General features: G+C 40.7%; 1 protein-coding gene across 2 annotated transcripts in view; it reads right to left on the bottom strand.

The window, feature by feature from the left end:
- Positions 1-23,037: 23,037 nt before the first annotated feature.
- pim3 (Pim-3 proto-oncogene, serine/threonine kinase) overlaps positions 23,038-25,298 on the bottom strand; it is a 61,844-nt gene continuing 59,583 nt past the window's right edge. For both annotated transcript variants that reach the window (XM_082509780.1, XM_082509779.1), the window contains exon 6: positions 23,038-24,984. In XM_082509780.1, coding sequence (XP_082365906.1) covers positions 24,782-24,984 — 203 coding nt within the window. In that variant the 3' untranslated portion in view covers positions 23,038-24,781. The remainder of the gene's footprint in view (positions 24,985-25,298) is intronic.

The following is a 25,298-nucleotide window of genomic DNA, read 5'->3' as shown; positions in this document are numbered from 1 at the left end:
ATGCACCCTTACACATTGCATCTGTTTTTATGAAATCAAGAGGCAAACAGCTGTAATGCGGATTTCAAGGCTTTAAAATGGGACTTCACAAACCAGTGGATAACTTCACGATAGCTGTATCCATCTTACTTATACTCTCTGTGGCTTACAATCATTACTAGTTATGTATGATTGCTCTTTCTGCGAGACTCCTTTTCTCCTTTCTCAGTTTTCTTGAAGATTTTAACTGGATCGGGTCAAACTTTGAAGGCAGACTGTTGGACTGAGTCAGAGGGAATAATGTAATGAAAAAAATTAAATCACAAATTGAAATCACAAAAAGTGTGAGGCTTAACTGTTTTTAGAGAATAATGCTGGTACAATATGCAATACTGGTTGGTTGCGTAAGAAGTACTTTAAGGACTAACTCAAATTCTCGCCTTTCCACTTATTGATAATGCTAGCTTGATTTTACTGGGATGTCAGGCACACTCTTATATAAATCTGTGCCCAGAAGCGAGATCACCATCACTACTAAAACCAAGGGAATTGCAGCCCATTTCCATTTTAAGTGAGACAGGATATCCTGCCAATCTCAGCAAGAGATCTTTTGGGTCTGATTTTGTAACTAAGGCCTGGATAAAATCAGAACTATGATTTAATGAATGCTTTGTGAAGATTCAGGCATTTAATAGTGCATATTATAGTCAGTTTTCGGCATCAGTGAAGCCAAATGGGAACAAGCATGTGAGTGCACACTGCCTACTCCTCTGACGTTGGATGTTATTCATGAGCAGCGTGAACGCGGATACGCACGCAGAGCGTGATAAGGGGAAAAGCCTAGAAGATATTATTATCTTCCAGCAGCGAGTGAATGACACAGTGACACGCACTCAGTGGTGACGCAGGGGCTTTCATCCGTCTAACACTTCATGTAACTGGAAACAAAACACAGCCAGCAGGAGGAAGGAAGCGAAAGAGAGGCAGAAAATGGCAGTCCTCAGCCTTTTCCACATCGTGAATAATTAAGCAATGCTGAGCAGTTCACTGAGCAGACAACTACAATTCTATTTTTAGTCATCCTGAGCAACGCTGACTGTTCATGACAACTTAAAACATGAGAGGCGGAGCTCATGCAAGCACGCAAGTAAGCGCACAAGCATATACAGTATCTACGTGGAAAGCTAAGCTTGTTCTCAGTTTGTATATATGCATGCCTCTGTTACTGTAGCAGCAGCCAGGTGGATGTTCCATATTCCACAAATGTTCAATCTGCTTGCGATCTGATGAATTAGGAGGTGATTTTACCATCTTGATCTCCTTGTTTTTATACTGAACAGTGTTGTCAGTGTCATGCATTAACCCGATTAAAGGGAGTACCATTGGGAGTTCTACAATGTTTAGGCAGGTGGTACGTGTGAATTTACTTCCCTATGTGTTTCAAAGCCAAGTAGCAACCTCATGGGCAATGTTCCCTCTAAGCAATCGCGCACTGCTGACAAGGTCTCTGCACACAGAAAATCTGCGTTGCGCACCAAAAAAAATCTAACCTGAATTGAAATTAAGTGAGTCAGTGTGAGTCAGTAAGTGACTGGCTGCTCCCGTATGGGATTAGAACGATGCCACCTTATCCCATAGTCCAGCCAATGATGCGATTCACATTCGTATATACGCAGCTAATCAACGTCGTCCTTATGTGCAGACACCAGTGTTTTAGCGAGCAAAGCGGCGTGGCTGATGTGGAGCGAAGCCACGTTAATGACAATGTGAACAACCATTGGAGATGTGAGCAGGACAGACGGAACAACTGAGTGTGGAGTTTCTACCAGTTTTTAAATTGTGTTGATAGGCCACGTAAAACCGGAGTTATGATAAAAATATATGGAATGTTTGGTTTTCTTCCTGAATACTATCGTTGTTTATATTTACTGCGGGAAGAAACGGTAAAAACTGTGTTTTGTAAGGAAAACGCTCGAAATCACTCTCCGCCTGTGAGCAAAAACAACACCAAAAAACCCACCCTACCCTTTCCTATTGGTCGAAAAATGTACCATGTCGACCAATCAAAAAATGATAAAGCAACATGGCATTTAGTTGTTTAGGAAGGGGGGAAGTTTTAGGAGTGACGGCGGTGTTTTGAGACGTGAGAGATTTGCAACGTTTAGCGCAAATCTTGTGTAGTTAGTGTGTAGTGTAGCCAATAGTTTTGTGTGTGTCAGAACAATGAGGCGACTGCTGAATGTTACAGGTGTTACAGCAGTGATACATCTCCTGTTGTCAGGCCTGCAGGTATCAGGCTGTTGTTCTCCTTTATCTCAGAAATTATTTTTTGGAGTGGCACAAATAATTTGTGTGGCATCAGATTTGATGCAGAACAGCTGATTGTTCTGTAAATAGTTTGAAATATTTATTTAAAAAAAAAACGCCTTGGCTGCATTTTTAGGTAAATAGCTGCAAAAAACTGTTGTTTGCATATCTCAGTTACTTTTTTGAAGAAGTAACTATATAATTAATTGTCCAACATTGGTCATTATATGCTGTATTTTGCAGACAGAGAGTTACAGGAATCTCTCCCAGACCACAGACTCATAATACAAGTCACAGCTTTATAAAAAAAGAAAAGAAAAAGAAAGTTTTGTTTTCAAAATTGGAGTTCAAGTTATTTTTACTTCCAGTAGTGTTAACATACTACATCATGAACAAGATTTTTTTTTAAATTTTCATTGTAAGTGGGCTAATCTATTTCTGATGTTCAAGTCCCCATCACAGGGCACTGGGAATGAACTGAGGGATTTTAACTGCAGAATTGCACAGCTACAAATAACAATACCTTTTTTTAGTATAATTTGCAGTAATATTTGCATTACTATAACACCCAAGCCCCAGTATTAACCATGACTTGTTACTTTCTGCAAGCGATTTTATAAAGAAAAGGCTTGTAGTGTAAAAGTAGTCCTGTAGTCCAAAGCAGGGAGTGTGATACATAAATAGCAGTCCATTTACGCAATACAATAAAACACAGAATAAATAATTCATTTTTAATATAAGAGAGCATGCTGCCTGAACTCTTGCCCTCATGCTCCTGTAAACAATAGTAATTTCATCCAACTGAAAACTACAGCACTTCCCATGTTTTTTGCAGCTTCTTATCCCCTCCTATCCACAAACGAATATTGCCCTGTGTTACAGGGTTTTATTCACGCTTCATGTTATATGTTCAGAGAAATAAATTAAACCGTAACAGGCTAAAAATGACTGTCACAATGATAATATCCATGCATGTAGGACTTTTCATGTATGGTCACAGTAGATATTCTTTTCCCTTCAAGCGTTTTGTGACTTGCGTTTGTACTCTGGCCCACGAATGAACCCCAAAAGCCTGCTGAGTATTACAGAATAAGCTTTTTACATATATAGGCCTCTTAACAAGTAGAAGCTCAGTTTGAAAGTTGCTGACCTGTGGGTATCCCCCCCCCCCCTCCCCATTCAAGCATGCCTCATATTTGTCCTCTGCGCTTCAGTAACCAGCACGATCCATCTGTCATATCATGTCTTATCATATTCCTGCAAAGAATGTTTTTTCCAAGAGTTTGTGTGGAATATCAAAGCATGTATGTGTTCTTATACATGCGTGCATATAACATTCAAGCATATAGCACGGGTGGTGAAAAGGGTGGGTGTGTGCTTCAGGGCGACAAGGGAATGTAGGAAAATGTAATGGGCGATGTTGACACACTCCAGTGTCTTAGAAATACACGCACGCAAAATTTGCCTCCCCATGATGTCATCAGTATGCTCCGTGACTCAGGTGCTGACAGGTGGGTCTTTGCATACCAAAGTCACCAACGGTTGACCTGCAGTGATGTCACTCACTCACTCACTCACTGCTAAGCAAATAAAAGGACTGAGCAGTGGTTAGAGATGATAACTTATCATCATGTTAATCCTCATGACACAGTTTTTGACAGCATGTCATCCGGATGTTTTAAGCCCCAGCGTGTTTATTAAGTCTAACTTTTGGCTACAAGATGCACTTTCCTTCTAGAAAGAGCTGCAACATTTGAATGGCACTGGTTTCTTGCAGAGGCATATACTGTCTGCATGGTGTAAGACTACAGGTGTACTTATGTAAGAATATAAATATTGACCTAAGAATGAAATATGGGTCCATAAGTAGACCCAGAAGTGGAACTTAATGTTATGAGTAATGTATTTACGTTGCATTAAATACTGTCTTCAAGTCTTTTTCCAAGTTTATTGCAGTGCTATCAGCCATAAAGAAAAACCCAGGCAGTTGCAGTCAATGCATGTTGTAACGACACCACGGAATGAGGTCTGGCTCTTCTGCCTGCAGCCTAAATGTCACAGAAATAGCATTGTACTTTATGTAAATGTTGCATGTACCACATATCTCTCTCAACAGAGATTTACGTAAGTCCAGGTTAAATACATTGTTTATTCACAATGGAAACCTCCAAAAATAGATCCAAAACAAAACAGGTAGAACACCCGATCCTCACAACCGTTTATACTGACACACTTTGTTGGTAAGCCATTGAGGCAGATACGTCAACAAGGAGTTCAATATATATAGAGTAGGTTTAAATTAAACATGGAAAAATCCATAGGCTGTAAATAAAAGATGACAAAAGCTACCATAACAACATCTATTAAATTGTGAAGCCTCAACATTTGCATTTTAGCTACCACAATTTTAATTGGTTAATTAGAGCCAGAAATGACCATATTTGGAAAATATGAAAGGGTGAAGTACCAAGTTATTGCCTAACACTTTCAAGCTGCATACAGATAATAGTTAGTGCAAAGTAACATACAACTAATACAAATATAATTAACATGCAACTAAATATTTTTAAAAAGCTTTGAAGAAAAAACATCAAATTTCTCAGCACTGTGTGTGCATAGCTAGTAAGCTAATAGACCACCACTACCATCAGATGGCAGCTCATCAACTCTACTCCAGGCATCCAATTTCACCAGAGGCTTCAAAGCAGCACTCTGTAAACCAATGTAATTAACTCTAGACAGTCAATGAGCAGCAGCAGGGTAGGCCTACTTGCAAGTAGCTTACTGTAGAAGCCTTGAAAAGTAGCTGAACTGGACCATACGACAGATGGGCATGGCCACCATGATATCACCCATTGGTTAGTGGCTTCCAACCACTTGTGACAAGTGGTTAGCTAATGAGCTTACCTCAGTTGCAACTGGGCCCATAAAATCATCAGGAAAGTATTACTGAGGTCAGAAAGGGAGCCAGAAGCCATTTTCCAAAAAGCGTGTTTATAACAGGAAGTCTTCTTGCAAACAGAAAAGTCACCATTTTTTCTGTGACCTTTTTGACCATTAAACGAAAAGAGATTTAAGGTACTCTCATGTTCGCAGAAGTTACATCAGTCTTTCTGCTGTCAAGTTAAGAAAGCAGCAATAAATAGCCAGCAGAGATCAGGATGAGCAAACAGAGAATTCAAACACATGCATTACTGAAGGGGTAAAGAAACATCAAAGTGCAGAGTCATAGAAAATCACTGAATCAAATTCACTTTGGAATTATTATAATTATGCTTCAGCGAATAGCCTACAATACCTGAACTATTTCCCTCCAAACAGTGATCCTGTTGTAATTCTGGTTTCCCCCTCTTACTTACTTAAATCTTCTTCTTCTTCTTTTTAATCTGATCCCCTTTAAGCTTTCTACTCTTTCTAAACAATATCTTAGAAAAGATCTGGAAGTGTCCACAGCCCTGGCAGCATCATTGCCTGTTAGGTAACAAGGTCACCTGGGACCTTTGCCATCCACCTGAACACGGAAACGCCCACATTAGTATTTGTCTTTGGCTGTCTTACAGAGTTTTCCTGTATTACTCTGACACTTTGTGTTCCTCTGTGTTTTTTATTTATTTTTTAGCAAATACTTGGCAGAAAGCAGGAGTGCAAGGTGATTTATTTTGAGTTTATGTGCTCTCACTCGACCTCCAAACAGAATACAAAAAAACCCATGAAAAAGAAAACTATCCTCATCTTTAAGTAGGCTGCATTGATCCGCTGACCCCTCTGTGCTTTTGGTTGTTTACCTCTGGATATAAAAAGAGAACCCTTCTTAAATAGCCATCTAGTGAATCAAATGTACATGCCATCCTTGGAATATAGGTCTATAGTCCTTAAGTGGCTGTCTCTAAGCTGGAATGCCATTGTTTGTGCATAAAAGCAGGCTGCTCTAAATGAGGGTTATATATTCTGTGTCAAACCTCTTCTGTGAGCCATATAACTTTTGAAAACAGCAAGATTGCAGAAAGAGACAGAAAGTAGGCCGTAATCAGTCGCCTCACTGCTCAACCATATTTCCACTTCGCCGTTGTGACGCTGGATGTGACCTACTTCTGCTTGGCCAGCATCTGAGCTCCCTGGTGCAGGTTATACTGCATTGCACTCACTCACTTCATATTAAACAAAAGCCTTTGCGATCCAGCTCAGCTTCCTGTGGTAGGATGGGTTATAGAGAAAAGCCTGTGGGACTTTGTGCCAGGCTGCAGTGAAGCCCGAGGAGCAGCTGCATCTTTTACGCAGCAGCGTGAGTGAAGATCTACCGCTCAGCAGCACCCTCAGCTCTGTAGCCTTGTATTTGCTTCATATGTTTATTTCAGCTCAGCATTTTTCCCATGCACTAAATGTGGCTGCTGTGGCTCTGTGGGCTGTACTAACTTTTTACAAATTCAGGAAAATGAAGACCTGAACAAAGCAAATGAAGGTTATTAGAGCTTTTAAAACAAACACGGTTTTTACAAGGTTTTGAAGGTCTTGTCTCCAAGAATGACAAGAAGAAAGTACAAAAATAGTTAAACATGGTGATAGCAATGTGCAATCTTGACCTGCTCTAAGAAGCAAAATTCAATAATAAAATGAGACTATACATGTCTATGTTTTGAGTTTTGTTCAATGGTAGCATGCAGTCATGGTCGAAAAAAAGTATGCCCTCTTTAAATTCTCAGGTTTGAGGTATCAAGACATAAAAATAATTTGGATCTTAGCAGGTCTTAAAAGAAACTAAGACAAGGCAAAGTACAACAAACTAAGACCTACAAATCATGAATATTACATAGTAAAATAAAGCAAGACACATGCTAATCAAATGAAGTTGATAGCACTAGACTTGCAACTGATCTTTATCAAGTGTGAGTTTTCCAAATGGAAACGGTGTCCATCAACCGGCAGTGAGAAAGATTCACAAATGCAAAACATTTAAGGTGGTTGCCAATCTTCCCAGGAGTGGATATGCTACATTCACCCTGAGGTCGGACTGTGCAATGTTCAGAAGAAGTGCAAGAAAGCCAAGCGCTACATCTTAAAGAAAAAAACGGACATGGCAGCAGCCAAGGGTTTGCAAAGTTTGGCTATAAAATACAGTGCCACGTTTGTTGAAAACTAAACACAGCATATTAGCACAAACACCCCGTGCTAGCTGTCAATGTATATGTGTAAGAATCCAGAACTGTGTCTGATAGGATCATATGCAATACGCAAGTGCCCCACAGGGAACAGTTCCATGGCTCCATTTCTATTCACCATATACACCACAGACATCTGTGTGGTGAAATCTCTCCTGCTTCCTGCAACAGTTCTTAAATGACTCAGCAATTGTTGGCTTCATCGCTGACAGGGACAGCAGGGAGTACAGAGAACTGACCAAGGACTTTGTCAACTGGTACCAGTTGAACCGTCTCCAAATCAACACTGGGAAAATCAAGCAGTTGCTGGTGGACTTTCACGTTCCCAAAAAATCTTGTGCCAATGCAATGGCATCAGCCATCTTTTAATGTGTGGTCTACTGTTATAACAGTATCTCCAATGAACAGGGTGATCATTAGTCCATCATTACTTTAAAAACTGAAGGTCAGTCAGTCCGGAAAATTGCTAAAACTTTAGATGTATTCAAAAGTGTAGTCGCAAAAATCATCAAGGGCTACGATGACGCTGGCTCACATGAGGACCGTACCAGGAAAGAAAACAAAGAGTCACCTCTGCTGCTGAGGATACATTCATCCAAGTCACCATCCTCAGAAATTGCAAGTTAACAGCACCTCAGATTAGAGCCCAGATAAATGCCACAACAGATTTCAAGTAGCAGACACACCTTTACATCAGCTGTTCAGAAGAGACTCAGCAAATCAGCCTTTTATGGTCAAATAGCTGCTAATGAACCACGACTAAGGAAAAGCAACAAACAGAAGACATTTGTTTGGGCCAAGAAACACAAAGAATGGACATTAGACCAGTGGAAAGCTGTGCTTTGGTCTGATGATTCCAAATTTGAGATCTTTGGTTTCACCTGCCGTGTCTTTGTGCGACAGAGAAAAGGTGAATGGATGGTCTCAGCATGTATGGTTCCCACTGTGAAGCATGGAGGAGGAGGTGTGATGGTGTGGGGTGCTTTTCTGGCGACACTGTAGGAGATTTATTCAAAATTGAAGGCACACTGAACCAGCATGGATACCACAGCATCCTGCACCATCCCATCCGCTTGTGTTTAATTGAACCATCATTTTATTTTCAACAGGAAAATGACCCCAAACACACTTCCAGGCTGTATAAGGGCTATTTGACCAAGAAGGAGAGTGATAGAGTGCTGCGCCTGATGGCCTGGCCTCCACAGTCACCTGACCTAAACCCAATGGAGATGGTTTAGGATGGTTTGGGATGAGATTGGACTGAAGGCAAAAAGGCCGACAAGCGCTCAGCATCTCTGGGAACCCCTTCAAAATTGTTGGAGAACCATTTCAATTCTATTTTGAAGAATCTAAAATATAAAACATGTTTTGAGTTATTTGACACTTATTTGTTTACTACATAATTCCATATGTGTTCATTTATAGTTTTGATGACTTCAATGAGAACCTACAATGTAAATAGTCATTTAAATAAAGAAAAACCATTAAATGAGAAGGTGTGTCCAAACTTTTGACTGGTACAGTATATATCTCAATGTGCAATATCTTTCAATCAGATTGTACAATGTTTTTCACTCCCTCTTGCTAATAACGATCATTCACTTATCAAACTGTATCTTTTGTGTCATATATACACAATTTCCCAACTGTGGGACTAATAAACACTCTTACCTTGTATTTTGTATAGCTATAAATCTGTTGTTTGCATGCTCTGGAAAATAAAAACATTTCATTGGAAGCATCCAAGCCTTCTTAAAAACTTCCCAAACCAGCCCATACATGGAACAAGTGAATGCACTGTTAGCGTTAGGTATGAAAATGGGACACAGTTTGAAGTTAAGGTTGCCTGAAGGGATCCTTGGAATTCTGTTCCTTTTACCTCTTAACGGTGCATGCCAGGTGTGAAACTGTGATTGCGTGACGTGATATGACTGGTTTGTTTGTGCATGTGCTTGTGTGTACATATTTGCACCTTTCTTGTGCAGGTGTGTATCTGGTGTCTCTTTCCTGGTGCATGTGTGTGGTCTTGTGTGTGTGAGCACACTGTGGGAATAGAGTGGCACTGAGAGAGCCTTTTGGGAACAATAGCAGCTTATTATTGGGAATCCCTTGTTTCCTGTTTCTCAGAACTAGCTGTCCTAGTTGTAACACAATCACCGTGACAACCGCAGCTATCGCCATAGCTACGAGTTACCGGTAAACAAGGAGAAGGGGGGTGAGGAGTGATGGGGAGTTGAGGAAAAGCAGGTAGAGGTAAGGAAAAAGGAAAAAAAAGAGGGAGCAGAAGAGGAGGATGGAGCGATAAACACGAGACGAGACGAGGGACCGTGAAAGTGGGCAGAAAAGAGGAAGCAGCACAGGTTACCTTACCCTTGTGATTAATGAAATTGACCCCCATCCCACCCCACCACACACACACACACACACACACACACACACACACACACACACACACACACACACAAACAAACAAAAATATTTTTTTTAAAAAACCCTGTGGGAAAGAAGAAAACCACCTTTGTTTATGCAGTACTACTCCCAAAACCTGTTGGGTGACTCCTATTTTGTTTACAATGGAAATGTTCTCAGGTTAGTGCAAGTTTCTTGTGTAAACCACTGCTGGCATGAGTGAGAAACTTTGAGGAAAAAGAAAACCACTGATCGCGTTGACGAAATAACCCAAGGGTGAGAGCATACGCTAGTGCGCACATGCTCCTCTTTTAAGTAGAATTGAAAATGTCTCAAGCTATTTTCCTGCAGTGAGCACTCACTGTCAGGTGTTTCTTAGAGTTTTGACGCTATTTTTATGAATGAATGGACCCTAGTAAAAGACAGAGGGAGAGAAACAGAGGCCAGAGAACGTGGCAGCTTGCGTCACTAATCCAACTCCTTGGGGTTTTTTACCTGTGACGCACTGGCACTGCATCGGGGTCACACTGTTCTAGAGTTCTATGACGGACTGCTCCCACCCACCCCACACACTTCTTCTTTCATAAGAGGGAGCCGAGCTGATGTTTACACACAATGATGCTGAGTCACTGTTTGAGCGCTGAGGCGCTGATGCTCAGGTGAACAGAGTCACCTTGAGCAGAGCAGGAAGAACGGCCTATTGTGGCAACAGAGATATGCATCTGCAATTTCTGACACCAACAAAGGCAAACATATGATATTCACACCACTATTTTTTCAGAATTCTAGGAAAAGATTGTATCAGATACTTGCTTTCCGATCTGAATGTTGAAGATTGTTACCCTTGAGCTCCTTTCAGTCATGGGACAGGTAACATTGCCAGTTTCATAGGTCTGATAGAATGATGACTTTATGTCATACTTGGGTCACAACACCTGCCTCCAACCCACCCTCCATCTTTTCCTTCTGCTTAGCAGCTCCATTTCATTAATGTTCCTCACCACACCATTCACACATTCACGCAGTATGAGCCACATGCAATCACGGGAACACACCCACGCATAAATCCATCCATCCATCCATCAGCTCTACTCTGAGCTACCTTGAATTATTGTTTAGTCCAATTAAATGCTTTCCTTGTTTGTGCAGATGTAATCAGCCCAGTCTCACTCAGGTATGGACCAAAACAACCACAACAAGATCCTTTTCAGGATGTTGTCAAGGACTGGTTCCCCACTTTCTCATAGCTGGGTATGTGTTTCACTGACACTGGGTTAGATGAGTGAATTTGTCATCTCCATGTTGTCTTTTGTTTTAAAGTAAATACCGTAAACAATTACCTGTCCAAAGTTTTGAGAAATTGACAAAAGAAGGCAACTGGACATCTTTAGGTTTGCAAAGACCATAAAACTTCTTCAGTTTAAAAAAAAAATGGTGGGGAGTCGTGGGTTTTTAATGTTGGGGGTTTCCTTTGGAGGGGGTCATACAGATCTTTTTCTGATCATCACAGGAGTCATTATATGATTTGACTCCTGGTGTGAAATATGGTGTGGGTCACTATCATCACCAGGTGTTAAGGATAATACACCTGGCAGAAGCTGTGACAATACAGTTTTAAAAAATTGTTAAATGTTTCTTTGAAACTATTACAAAAAGTCTGTACCTAGTCATTACAGATATCATCAAAAGCTCTCTCTTTAACTTCTCAGCACATTCAGTTCTTAGAAGACAAAATAGCGCCCTTTCCTCTTCCCTCTCAATCCCAGGGTCCTCCCAAGCTCATATATTCTCAGGCTGAACGAGCGGTGAAAATGCAGCCTGATCGTGGACCTGCTGCATGCGGTTGAGCGAGAAGCCTGTAGGAGGGACACAAATGAAGGAGTAGTTTCTCTACACAGTGGTAGTTTTCTCCCCTTTCTAAGCAGCTCCCATACATTCTTGGTAGCGTGAGGGGAGCCAAGTTCATCTTGAAGTGGTTGTTACATACCTGTGGCAAACATGTGCCCTTTAATCATAGTCATCAAGGAGAAGTGCAAGCTTTTGTGACCGTCCTGAATGGGAGGATGAATGCCCTGTCATTCCCATAGTTTGTTATCGGAGCCCCGTTTTTATAAGTTTTATAAGTCTTTAAATTATCCTAAAGAATCTAAAATATAAAATTAAGGGTCTTTCTCCAGTGAAGGAAAAACAAACAAGAACAAAAGGGCTTGAAGGTTAGTGATCATGCAAAATGATACATTTAGCTTGATTGTTGTATACAGGAGTTATGAGTCATAACAAAAATGAATTTCTTAAATACAGGTGTCCATTCGCTGAACTTCTTTGCTTCTTTTTCTGCTAACCAGAGAAGAAGAGACACTCTGGTCCAAACCTCGCTCTCTAAGTTTCACTGTCACGTCTTTGGTATGACTCTAATCCCGTTTTTCCAAAATATTGGATGTATTTGCGCATGTCTATCAAACACTGCTTTCATTTTCATTTTGAGTCAGTTAAGGCTATCAGAAAGGAGGGAGGTGAAAGCGGTAAAGAAGTAAAAGCAAAAGATACACAGAAAAGCGTTTGCCAAAACAAAACATGAAGACAAAGACAGAAACATCGAGCCGTAAATAGAAACAGATGGCAACGATATGTAAATCTCATAAACCTATTTATTATTCACAGTGGAACTTTTTTAGCTAATTCTTTCAGCAACCAAACATTTGAAATTTGCAGTGGATGTGTCAACTAAGATGTGACCTTTGCTTAGGCTTACAACTAAAATGACAAAGACAAATGACTAGTTAATGTTAATTTGTTTTGTGTTTCATTGTCGAGTAGACTATAGTGGACCCTTCACCGGCATGCGTATAACTGAAGACAACTGGCGCTTTTTCATGGTTAAGTAAATAGGCAACTCATAGTCATGGAGTTCAGACAGGTTCATCTTTACTGAAGACGAACAAAGAAACAAACAAGGAAAACGGAGAAGAGCTGAGTTCAGGGAAGGTATTAACTGGAAGAAATCAAAAGCCAAAGGACCAAAAATTGACAGGCCAAAGTTAAAGTCCAGTGAACACCCAGGTTTAGGGAATCAGGTAACTCTAAATGGTGGGAAAAGTTGGTGTTACTGCAGGGCAAGTGGGAGTGGTAGGATCTGAAATGACAGGAGAGTTAGTGAATGCGGAAACGGGAAGAAATTAATACGACTGTGACAGTTAGACTGGCAGAATTGAGTTCACCAGTTTTTAAGCTGAAGACAGATGGCATCTGATAAAAATGACAGATGAAAGCAGTGAAATGACCAAATAAAAGGCTCTGCCTTAACAATACAATAATAAGTAAAAAAATATCTTTAAAACTATGTACGATAAGTTAAAAAGGCATTGAGGAAGTGAGTGTAGCTCACACCAGAGAGTCACAGAGGAGCAGATATTTATTTCAACTTTATACTTCTACTGACACTGTATCCAGGATCTGTACTCTCACAATGAATTTTTGATAGCTGCAGGGGCCATGTTTGTCTTGAATTTAAGGAAACAATTGCGAACTGTTATTTTGAAACTAAACCTGACTTAAATGCAGGCCTGCGGCACTCTTGACCAGCAGAGTTGTTCATTGTCATCCTCCCATACATTGTGGAAAAAAGGAAGACCTCATGCCTGGGTGCCATGCACCACAGGGCTCAGTTCTGTTGTACTGACCTGATTGTCTGGAATTGGTTTGACAGAAATCTGAGCATCGAGTGAGAAGTTGAATGGTCAGAGCCAAGGCATTAGTCACAGAGTCACTAAGCCACTGATCAAAGACTGTGTATAAAAGATGGAAGACGTTGTAGGTACATTGTTAAAATTCAGTTCAATTCAGTTTAATTTATACAGTGCCAAATCACAACAACAGTTACATCAAAGTCCTTAATGCGTTCAATCTATTGTCAATCAAAGGTCTTAATGTAATAGACTAGAAAGTTCTTCAATATTATATTTTTAGGGTTTGTTACTTGTGGTCTTCGTCAACACGCTATGATTTCCAACCATTTTTAACTGCTTCTCTAACTAGCATAGCTTGAGCTTATCCTAGCTAACACAGAACAAAAGTGGAGCATACCAAGAAGAATTCACCAGTCTTTCACAGGCCTAGAAAAAAAGAGATAGACTATTGTTCCTGCAGACAATCTATAATCACCAGATAACCTAATATGCATGTGTGCAAGAAGAGCTCTGGAGAGTTCTGAACCCAGAACTTTGATAACTGCTCCATCAATGCCCATAGCACGATGTGCATTTCATAAATTATGATCCCACTTAGATTGAAATAAATAATAATTTTGAGCAGGGAATACTTGAGCTAATCAGCTGTTGAGTTAGCTGGTTGCTGCATACACTTTCTTTTAAGCCTATTTTATCTAGACCAGGGGTAGGGGAACTCCAGGCCTCAAGAGCCTGCAGGTCCTAGATGTGTCCATGATCCAACACAGCTGATTTAAATGGCTAAATTACCTCCTCAACATGTCTTGACGTCCTCCAGAGGCCTGGTAATGAACTAATCATTTGATTCAGGTGTGCTAACCCAGGGTGATATCTAAAACCTGCAGGACACAGGCCGTTGAGGCCTGGAGTTCCCCACTCCTGATCTAGACAGACCTAGCATTTCAGTTAATAACATGGACATAATAGCACTGCCCTTAGCTGATATGCTCAACCCTCTTGTCCAAATATGGTGAGGCTTATTTATTTCAAAATGTTCAATTTTACAATTTTCAGAAACCAATGACTGATGTCATCATGACTACTTTCGTCTTTTATTTACAGTTTATGCTTCTAACTGGGATGAGTTTTGTGGGGGGAGTTATTTCAATTTTAGATAATCAAGCTCAAAGTCACACATGCTCGAATCACTGAAAACCTCCTAGAGTACTCTGAATGACAAATAGAACTGAGTGAAACATTAGCAGACATAATGTTAGTCCCTCGCCATGTTTGGCATTTTAAAATACAACCACTTGCCAAAAAGCACTTAACACAAAGTGCAGGTGAGGCTGAATGCCATTGATTTGGGAGGCGTTTGCACATAAACAAAGTACTGAACGTTCCTGCAAGAGTACATCCTGAAACAACTTTCTATGTTGTTTTTTTGGTTAATATTTCCAAAGATAGTGTCCTGTTTCATCAACAGAAAGACTGTTCTCATGCCGGTGAAACAGATAACAGCCCCAGGGCTAAATGAGCACCAGGTCAATGATTCCTTTGATCATATTACAAGCTTGTAAAAAAAACTTTAACGATTAAGATCTTTTTTTTTTCTCTCTTTCCCTCTCTGCACACACATGCATTCTTTCTTTCATCCCTTTTCATCCCTCCTTTTCTCTCACCTTCTGCTTTTCCTTTGTTTTCCTCTCCATTCTTGCCTTCCCGATCAACCCTTTCTCTCTGCAAACACACACATTAAGTTGCTACAGTCACCTCAGTTCACCTGCAGTTGTTGGTGTTGTTTGGAAGCTAGGCAACACAAACAGGGTGCACAGAAATGGTTGGAGCATTGTAGCCTTGTTTCTGTTTCATCTCAAGAATCTGTTGGTGGGCTTGAGTGTGTGTGTCTCATGTCTTGGTACAATTGCGCATGTGTTTTGCCTGCCTGTATTAAAGTCTCTGCATGAGTCTCCCTGTTCTCTCAGTGTCTCTTAAAACACACTCTACCCTTTATGTTTACAGCATGTCTTCTTGACCCAGAACAATGAGTTCCTTCACGGTGTGCGGTGACGGCAGCAGGTTCCCACCATACAAGCAGCCAGGTTCTCCTCTCTGGCAGCGGCACAGTTTCTAATGAATGCTGAGCCAGACCACTGGAAAGTCCCCGTGGAGGCTCTGCTCTGGGTAACAGAGCAGGAGGCCTCTAGAGTAGGCAGCCAGGCATCCAGCAACCTTGACAGCTAAAAACAAAGCCGTACACACAACACAAGTCCTTGAAGATGTTTCAAGGCAAAGGACACATACGCTACTAAATAATATTTACTTACTGTGTTTAAGAGTTCAAAACAGCAACAACTGCTGGTATTGTTTTTACACTTATCAAAATTAACATATTATTAAATTATTAATACTAGTATAATCTGGTGGGTGGATCCATCCAAATATCGACAGTATCAATGCCAACACTGGTACTTGTATGGGATCAATACTAGTGCGGTAAGATCGATACTTGTTTTTCTATCATCTAAGTTCAGTATGTAGCCCAGTAAATTTTGTCAAATACATTTTTGAAAGTAAAAACATATACCTCAAACATGCACTATGAAAATTGTCTGAACCTTTTTGTGTTGACTGATCACATCTGTTTAATTTATAGCTTCCTTAGGAAAACAGAAGTTTCCAAAAAACCCAGTTTCAAAATATCTGAAAAGCTGAAAGATGTGTCTTTTTATTGTGTTTTATTGTATTAACAAATTGTTGTGGAAAATAAAAATCCTAGTGATTCAGTAACAATCTAGCTACAAGCACAGTCATGTGGTATTGGCACTGGCAGCATCTGAAACATCACACACATATACAGGTCTACTGGTGGAAGAGCTATTGATTTTACAAAAAAACAGATAAAATTGTGATATTAGAAAATTCAGAGAGGTTAAACACTCCATAGAGACTGAAAGCCACACAGCTGCTGCAGATAAAGCAGCAGTATGAGTGCAACAGGAAAAGCACTGCTGACGGTAGAGCCTACAATAGACCTACTATATTACTAAAGCTTAGCATATTTGAAGCCAAGAAGGAAATTTGCAAAAATGCATTGCTCTGTCATTAACAATTTGATTGATTGCAGGTATTATGCTGTTGAATTAGTGTTCATGATGTGCATAAGAGGGTTTTAGTTTGTATTATTTCAGCAGGAGCTTCTATGGTGTTTAATGGTTTTTGAGGATATATGAAGGGTAGCATGGTGGTGCGGTGGTTAGGACAGCTGCCTCACATCAACCCACAAGGACCTAAATCAACCTGGCTGAGGCCTTTCTCTGTGGTTTGCATGCTTTCCCTGTTTGTGTTGGTTCTCTCTGGGTACTCCAGCTTCCTCCCACAGTCTAAAGACATGCAATCAGTGGGGTTAGGTTAATTGGTTATTGCCCATAGGTGTGAGTGTGAATGATTGTCTGTCTCTCTGTGACAGACTGGTGATCTGTCCAGGGTGTACCCTGCCCTATCGTAGCTGGGATAGACTCCAGCCTCACCACCACCCCAACTCTGATAAGGATAAGCGAAAGAGAATGAATGAATAGATGGTTCAGTCTTGGACACAGCTGGGTGTTCCATTAGGACAATGATGTTAAACATCCGTCAAAACTGGTTTCAGAATTGGTAGTCAATTATCAGGGATAGAACACTGACAAGAATACACAAAGACCAACAATAAGAAAATAAAACAGGAAATGACTCGACAAACTCAACATAATGACAAATATTAGAAAAGCAAGAAGAGCTTAACCTAATCACACAAGCTACTCTAAAGCAACTTATCCACTGCAGCAAGTATGTGAGATACAAAGAGTGTGTAGATGTGTGAATGCTGTTGGCAGTGTGGTCAGTAAGACTGGAAACGTGCGATATAAATAAAGTCTATTTAATGCCAGGAAGGAACACTGGTGAGAAAAGAAGCATGCCTCAGAAGCATCATAACCCCATCATTAGGTAAGATCTGAAAGATCTGGCTATATTTGTAAGTGCATATCCTGTTATAGCTTGCACATTCATTTATAAGTTAATGTGCTGCAGATGTGTTTTAGCATCTTCCGAGGTCTAACTGACCGACCGGTACAAGCTCAGACGAGCTGAAATGCAGCTCTAAAGAACCTGCACTTGTCACAAAGATGAATCACAGGATATATTTGTTTCCCTTCAGAATATTTATGTGGGAGAGGTGTGTGAGCGCACAACAGACTCGGGCAGGCAGGCATCCAAAAAGTACAGCGTGCACACATACACGCATGGACACTGCAGTCAACAGCATGCACTTATGTAAACTCGTGCATACAAATGACCACGTCCTTATTCAAAAGGTCAGATGCTCAGGCATGGATACACAGAGAAAGAGTGAGAAGTGTAGTATCACTGGCTTTGGTGTGATCTTTATCACTTTCCCTCTCTCTCTGTCCCTTTTTTTTTTTCATGTCTTGGTGCTGCCGCATGTCCTTCCTGTGTGGGCGCCACCCACCCACCCATCTGTGCCCATCAGGGCCCTCAGGCCCAGAGTCCATCTGGCATCTTCCTCTGTGTCTGTCGAGTTGTCACCTACGACGGCCACCACCGACAGCCTTAATGCGCCGGCAAGTTTATTCTGAGAGTACACACACACACACACACACACACACACACAAAACGCCTATGAATTCAGTGACCTCAGCTTCAACTCAAGGCTTTGTGTACATTCACAAAAATACACAACCATTTAATTCATAGATTGTTAAATTAATTTTCAGGCTCATAAAAGAGATAAACTGCCAATTTGAATGCCTCAAAATCTCTTTAAAAGCATTAAAGAGGTAAAAAGAAAAAGTTACAAGCTAAGAAATGTGTTCAGCAGAATTTTATTTTTCCTGGCCAACTTATCAACTCGCCATAACTGTCTAGCACCACTGATGCCTGTTTCGAAGACAAAAGCGGTTGCATAATTGCAGCACAACAGGCTGTTAAAGGAATAGCTCAACTGCTTCTTGGTAGCACGGGAGGTTTTATATCGCTCTGATCTCTACACGCCAAATATGTAGACTAAACCAGCAGGCGATTAGCTTAGCTTTGCATAATCTCTGTAAACATATATCTGCATATATGTAAGCCGATAAGTTCCCATATTGAGCTCTGCATAAACATTGGAATTAGAGAGAAACAGCTTGCCTGACTGTCCACGTGTATTACTGTGACATTGTTCTCACAGGTGAAGCAAGGTTCATGGAAACCTGTGCTCTGAGTGTATGCAGTCATACATATCAAAACATATATAATTTTTTAAGTAGCAAGCCACAGAAAGGCAGATGTGTGTACCTTTGGACAGACCTTGTGCTGTGATAAATGTGTTTTTTGTGACAACTTTATTCTCAAGCCACCTTCTATCTCAGCAAAGATCTACTGTTTTTGCTCTTCTACTTGTCAAAAGCTGAAAGCTGCATCCCTTGTCACCTGTGAAGAATAGAGCATGTAGGGCAAGGCCGTGCTGTTAAGTGGACTGAATGGAAACTTACTGGGACTCAAGTTATACATCTAAAATACTACAAGAGTTTTATGAGACATTCCACAGCTGAACGAGTGCCTGAGGCTACGTCCACACTAGCTCGGATAAATTTGACATCGGCGTATACGTCTGAAAACGCTCCGCATCCACACTATCGTTGTCATTCTTTTTCACAGAGTTGTTCATCCACATTGAAACGGCCGAAAACGCTTACGTTCCAGTACTGCGCATGCGCGAAATGCAAGACGAGCCGACCTGCCTCATTTCTGTCTGCCGTTTATTTTCTTGAAACGTCGCGGCAAAATGTTGAGGAAAAGCACTGAGTTTTTTAAATGGACTAACAATGAGGTGGAGTTGTTGCTGTGAGTAACACAAAAGTACAAAGTTGCAAAAGCGATTGAGAATTAAAGGATTTGAAGAAAAGCTATCTGGAGCATGTACAGACTGATATTAATCTTAAATAGGGCTGTCAAAATTGAGAGCAAACAAAACAATGCAATGCCCTCTGCCATCTTAGTTTAATCGGTCACATGACTAAAATGTGTCATCGTTTTCGAAAAGGCTCTGGGTTCTCTGTCCACACTGCCATGAAAAAACTGCATTTTCAAATGTATCCACTTTGGAGAGCGTTGTCAAAACGCTCCGTTTTCCTTGTCCGAAAACGCCATCTCAGTGTGGGCGGAAGGCCAAAAAAAGGTGCGTTTTCAAACAAAAACATATTAGTGTGGACATGGTTGATCAGTTCTTGAGAGAGTACATGTAAGACTCAAGGGAAATGTATCTGAGTCATGACTGAAGGACAGCAGCACTGAATTTTTCTCGAACACAGTTTCAGCTATGGGCTGGAAGACATTCCTCTGAGATTTTGGTCCATGTTGACATGGTAGACGCTCCACATTTGTCGGTTGAACACACATGATAAGAATTTCCCATTCCACCACAGATGTGGTGACTGTGGAGGCCATTTGAGTACAATGAAGTCACTGTTATGATCAAGAAACCAGTTTGAGATGATTGTTGTGATGGCACAAACAACAGTGCCATGTTCAAAGTCACTTAAATCACCTTCCTTCCCCATTCTGATGTAGCGTTTGAACGCAAACAAGCGACCATGACCATGGCTACATACCTAAATGAGTTGATGCCATGTGGTTTGTTGACTAGATATGTGCATTAACAAGCAGTTGAACAAAGAAAAAAAGGAAAACTGGTAAATACACTGACATGGTTCCAATTCTAAAGTTAGTGTATGAAAATGCCTTAAATGAGAGATTCGCACCTCCGTCAGATTAGTTGCTGGTGATATGATTTCATGCAAACAAGAGGCTAAAAAGTTTCTCAGGAAATTAGAAAAAGATTTATGGTGAAATGAATAAAAGAAACCTCCTTTGCACTGTGACCTCAGTAAATCCTTTCATGATGGCTTTATGGACTTGATTAGTATTTGTAGGTCAAAAACACCAACGTGGCTTCGAAACACCAAAATTGAAACTGGGAAAACGGCTTGAGTTCACTGAGCAGTGGGATACATCACAGTGGTTACGCCTATCTTTTCCACTGCCTATATCCTAGCTTAATGTCATATTTAGCATACAGAGCTAATTACAGGTGCTTTAAGCAAGTGATTTTGTAGATACAACTTAGATAAAGATGAATAAGATTATCTTCCTCCCATCACCCTCAACCAGTCGTGGCCCCTTGCTGAGCACGGTTCATCTGGAGGTTTCTTCTTGTTAGAATGGAGTTCTTCCTTCCCACTGTCACCAAGTGCTTTCTCATAGGGGTCCATCTGACTTTTGGGTTTTTACCTGTATTATTCTAGGGTCTTACAATATAAAGCACCTTTCAGCACTATATAAATTGTATAAACACAATTAAATTGAATTGAAAACAAAGATAAATGTAATCAATCCTAAGCCCTCATAGACTTACAGTTTTATGCACTCAAAAATCAAAAAGTGTCAAGTGGGAATGACTGATATGACCTCTTTTAATAGTTTGACACACCAGACCCACACACATCAAGTATCAAAAAAAAGAAAAGAAAAGAAAGAAAAATCATACATTTTGGACATTTGAATACTCCCTCGCTGCCACAGCTAAGTGGCAGTGATGGATGATATTAATCAGCCTGTGGGATCAGACTTCAACTCAAGGAGACAATAGTGTGGCATATGCCCCTGCTACATTTAATGAGGATTTTACAGTGAGAGTGGATGAGCCTCATTCCGAGGAGAGAGGGGATTCTGGTGAAGACAAGTTGGAGGGCATTTGCATGTCAAAAAGCCCAGAGACACAAAGACAATAGAGGGATTAGCTCGGAGTCTTATAGAAACAGATGTCAATGTATGGAGTCTGACACCAGCCACTGTTTCTGGCTCTGTGTTGCATCGCACCGTGGTTTAGATGTGCTTGTTAGACTGATTTAATAGAGGCGTCTCCAGTTGCGGTGTGTCTGGATGTTATCCTGGTTTATAAATAATAATATTAAAGGGACAGTTTAATGTTATTTGCTTCTTTTTTTGCCAAAGGTTAACATGTTGCTTTAGCCAGCCCAGCTGAGAAGAAAGCTGGAACTTGGGGAAATACGGTAGCTGGGCTGTCATATCATGGTCATTTCATCTATTTAAATGAGATTTATTCTGTAGACTGTAGGGCTTTGACATGTAGTGTTATCATTTAGAAACCCACTGACGCAAAGAACGAATATAGTCAGACGACTCTTGAGTGGCTGCTTCAAATCTACATATCAACATGTATATTTCAAGTGGATTTTTTTAAGGAATGCCTTCTCCTTCTTTCCCCAGCATCAGTCTTTCTTGATGACTTAGATCCTTGAGAAAATTTAGGGACCAGCTGTATCGCACAGTCTTGAAGTACCCATATGTCTCCACTCAAGTGAAATTGGAAGCAGCCAGTCAAGTAAAAATTGGACATGTGTGGGTGAGTGTTTGAGATGACTCTCGTTTGCAGGGATAATGGCTTTCTTGGTGTGAGGCCCTGTGATTGGCTGATTTCCACGTAGAGATAAAATTATATCTCAAATTGAAAAATCAACATTATATACTTCAAACAATCCTGATACAAGATTTGCAAAATTGCATTTACACTGTTGACATGCATTTGTTGTGTATAATGACAGAGAGAACACTGATTGGCCAGCGGGGGCAGCACCTCCCTAAAAAAAAAAGCATACCCTACACACCTTATGCTTCTCACTCCTAGTCCCTGTACACCATCAGCCTGCCGTGGGCTTTCCGAGTCCTGTAATGGAATGAGTTGTGTTTTTGCAGAGCAGACAGGCAAGCAGGGGGAATAAAAATGAAAAAGCAATCACTTAAATTTAAGAGGATGCATGTGTTGTGTGTGCGTGATGATGCATAGCATTGTTCTGTCATGCCGCCATCACTGTCTCCTCCCCTAAGCTCCAGAGGCACATCTATCCCTTATTAGCCCCACTGGTTGCTGCAGGTTGTCACCCAGTTAATGGCTCCTGTTAGATTTGTCTTCAGCCACTCAGACAGCAGCCGCTGCCACCGCGTGCTGCAGCGCTGTTATTATCACTATAGGCGGTGTAAATGAAGCGTGCTGTATACTGGACATGTATATTAGCTTCACCCCGCCTCCTTGGGGGGGGGGGGGATTGCTGTCAAGCAGATGAACAACACTGGGTCTGAATCTCACCATCTTCTGCAAATGGTGGTAATCTAAAGGAAACCTATTAGAATTTTTATTAATATTTTCTGTGAGTAATCAGCTATTACGTTGGTGCACGCTCATATTAACTATAGCCAAATATTAAAATAACAAGGCCAGTGTACCTAAAAGTGATCATATGCATTGTTGACTTTGCAGATGTCAGAGTGGGAAAACACAGCTCTGGCTGACGGCACAGAAGCCCCACCCACCTGCTGTTTAAACTTTGTTTGTGAGGGGCAACCAGTAAGAAAGCTGCCTGTATGCAATGGTTTTGCTCAAAAAGATCAGGACACCAGAGTTATTTTCTGTACATAAAAATGAGCTTTTATTGAAACTTTTGTATAAAAAAATAGCGACATCCATCCTTCACAGCCACAAGTCACACAGCTAAACTGAAAGGGTCTCCGAATATGAGGCTATGTGACGAGTACGAGCTCCCCATAGAACTCAAATGAATCTCGACAGCACAGAAAACCAGGTGGATTTCTCTGAAACTTAGTCATTCGACATTAACAGACTTCTTAAGTATTTAAATAACATTCAAAAATCCTCTTTTTCAAATTTAAGTAAACGTTTTATTCTGCTTTTACAATGACAACTGCTTTCAGTGCATCTTCCACATCTAAAAAAAAAAAAAAAAAAAAAAAAAAAGTTGAAATGTAAAAATAAGTTATAAAGGAATGCAAACCAAAGGCCAAGTAGGATATGCAAAAACAAAAACAGAAAAAAAAAAACTGGGGGATTTTTTAAGCATAGACAATAAATAAATAAATAACCACAGAGTGTGGGAATGTCTACATGTTTACGAATAAATTAAATCCAAATGGGGGGAGGGAAGAAAATGTACACACAAATAAGAGGAAAAAAAAAAAACAAACTACACACTATACAATATTTGTTTGAAGAAAAAAAAAAACAAAACAAAAAAAAACAAAAAACATTTGAGTCCATGAATATTGCATTGATTGTGCATTTCACACCCCAAACCCTGAGGAAGGCCAGGGGTGGGGGCTATGTAGTGTCAAGCAGTGAGATGATGGGAGGCAAAAAAATATATAAAAAATGTATGCGTATATATAGAACAGACAAGTCAGGAGGGCTATGAACCCTGGAACAGGCATTTGAGGCCAGAGCGGGAGAAAAGGGTGGGCTGTGTGTTGACATTTTGTAGACATTCAGAAAAGACAGGATCCAGTTTCCAAACACCTGTTCAGGCTATAGAGTGAGTGAGCAGCGTTAAAGAGAGCGACACAGAGTCAAGTTGAGTGTGTTTCAAGTATTCCATTGCCAGGAAGAGCCCCCATGCCCCCAACCTCCTTCTCTCCTGACTATTTCTACTTTAGCCTCTCAGCTAGGTGCTGGTTGGCTTACAGTGATGGAGAGAGGGAGGACAGAAGAAGGAAGGGGAACAAAACAAAAACAAACAAAAAAAAAAAAAGAGCCTAAACACCCCTTCCATCACAGCAGAGACAACTTAACTGTCACGCTGAGGGCTATTCCAAGAAGAAGGAGAAAAAAAAAAAAAAAAAAGGAAAAGAGAACAGTTTCTGACAAAAGTCCCCCCGCCCCTGAAAAGCAGCTTTCCAAAAAAAGGCACTCCAAAATCAAAATTAAAACATTTAAATAAAAGGGTTATGTCCATGCTCTATGAGAGCAGCCATGTCTGAATAGGAGGGCCTTGCCAGCTGTGTATACCAGCCTAGTAACAAAACAAGTAAAATTAAAATTTAAAAGTGGGGAGGGGGGGAATAAATAGTGCTGGTAAGACCGCCCAAACAGCAAAATGTTTCCCATTAGGAAACAAGTAAAAATCAACTGAAAGGAAAAGAGGGGATGGGACTATAAGATAAAAAGAACACATAAGTAATAAATTAGAAATTCCCTACAAAAGAGGAAAATTAAAGTACATTTTTCTTGCCGGGCCTGCTGGGTCAGAGGGTCCGGTTGCAGATCAGTCCTATCCCCACCCCTTCTTTTCCCACAAAGTCTTATTTGTTTTTTTGCCCCCCCACCCCAACAAAAAAAGTCTATCAGAGCCTCCCTCAGAGGCTCTCCTTGCTCGAGCTTGTGCTTGATGAAGAATCTGTGTCGATGGTCCTGAGGCGGATGTCGCTGCCCACAGGCTCCTCCGGTGACTTGGGTGATTCTGCCACTGCCCTCATCCAGGGGTGGTCGCAGATCTGCTCCAGAGTGGGCCGGTCTGAGGGCCGCAGGGCCAGACACCATTTGATCAGCTGCTGGCACTCTGGAGGAGAAAACAAGAAAAAAAAATTAGTAAGAAAAAAAAAGAAAAAAGGGCCAACAAACTGAAAGAGAGAACCTGATATTTTGGATTCATCTCTACAGCTTATGTATACAATCACAGCCAGAACACACATCCCCTTTTATTAAGGTTAGCTCTCTAGGGTGAGTGGGACTGGTACAGAGTGCACCAAGGGAAATCAAAAACAGACACAAAAAAAAAAAAAAAAAAAAAAAAAAATCCCAAAAATAAAAAACCTCAATTTTATTTATGACAGATAAATCTGTTTACCAGCCATTTGATCAGGTCATCCATTA

The sequence above is a fragment of the Aulonocara stuartgranti genome, assembly GCF_965226115.1.
Source record: "Aulonocara stuartgranti genome assembly, chromosome: 17".
Lineage (NCBI taxonomy): Eukaryota > Metazoa > Chordata > Actinopteri > Cichliformes > Cichlidae > Aulonocara > Aulonocara stuartgranti.
This window is presented reverse-complemented; position numbering and strand designations above follow the sequence as displayed.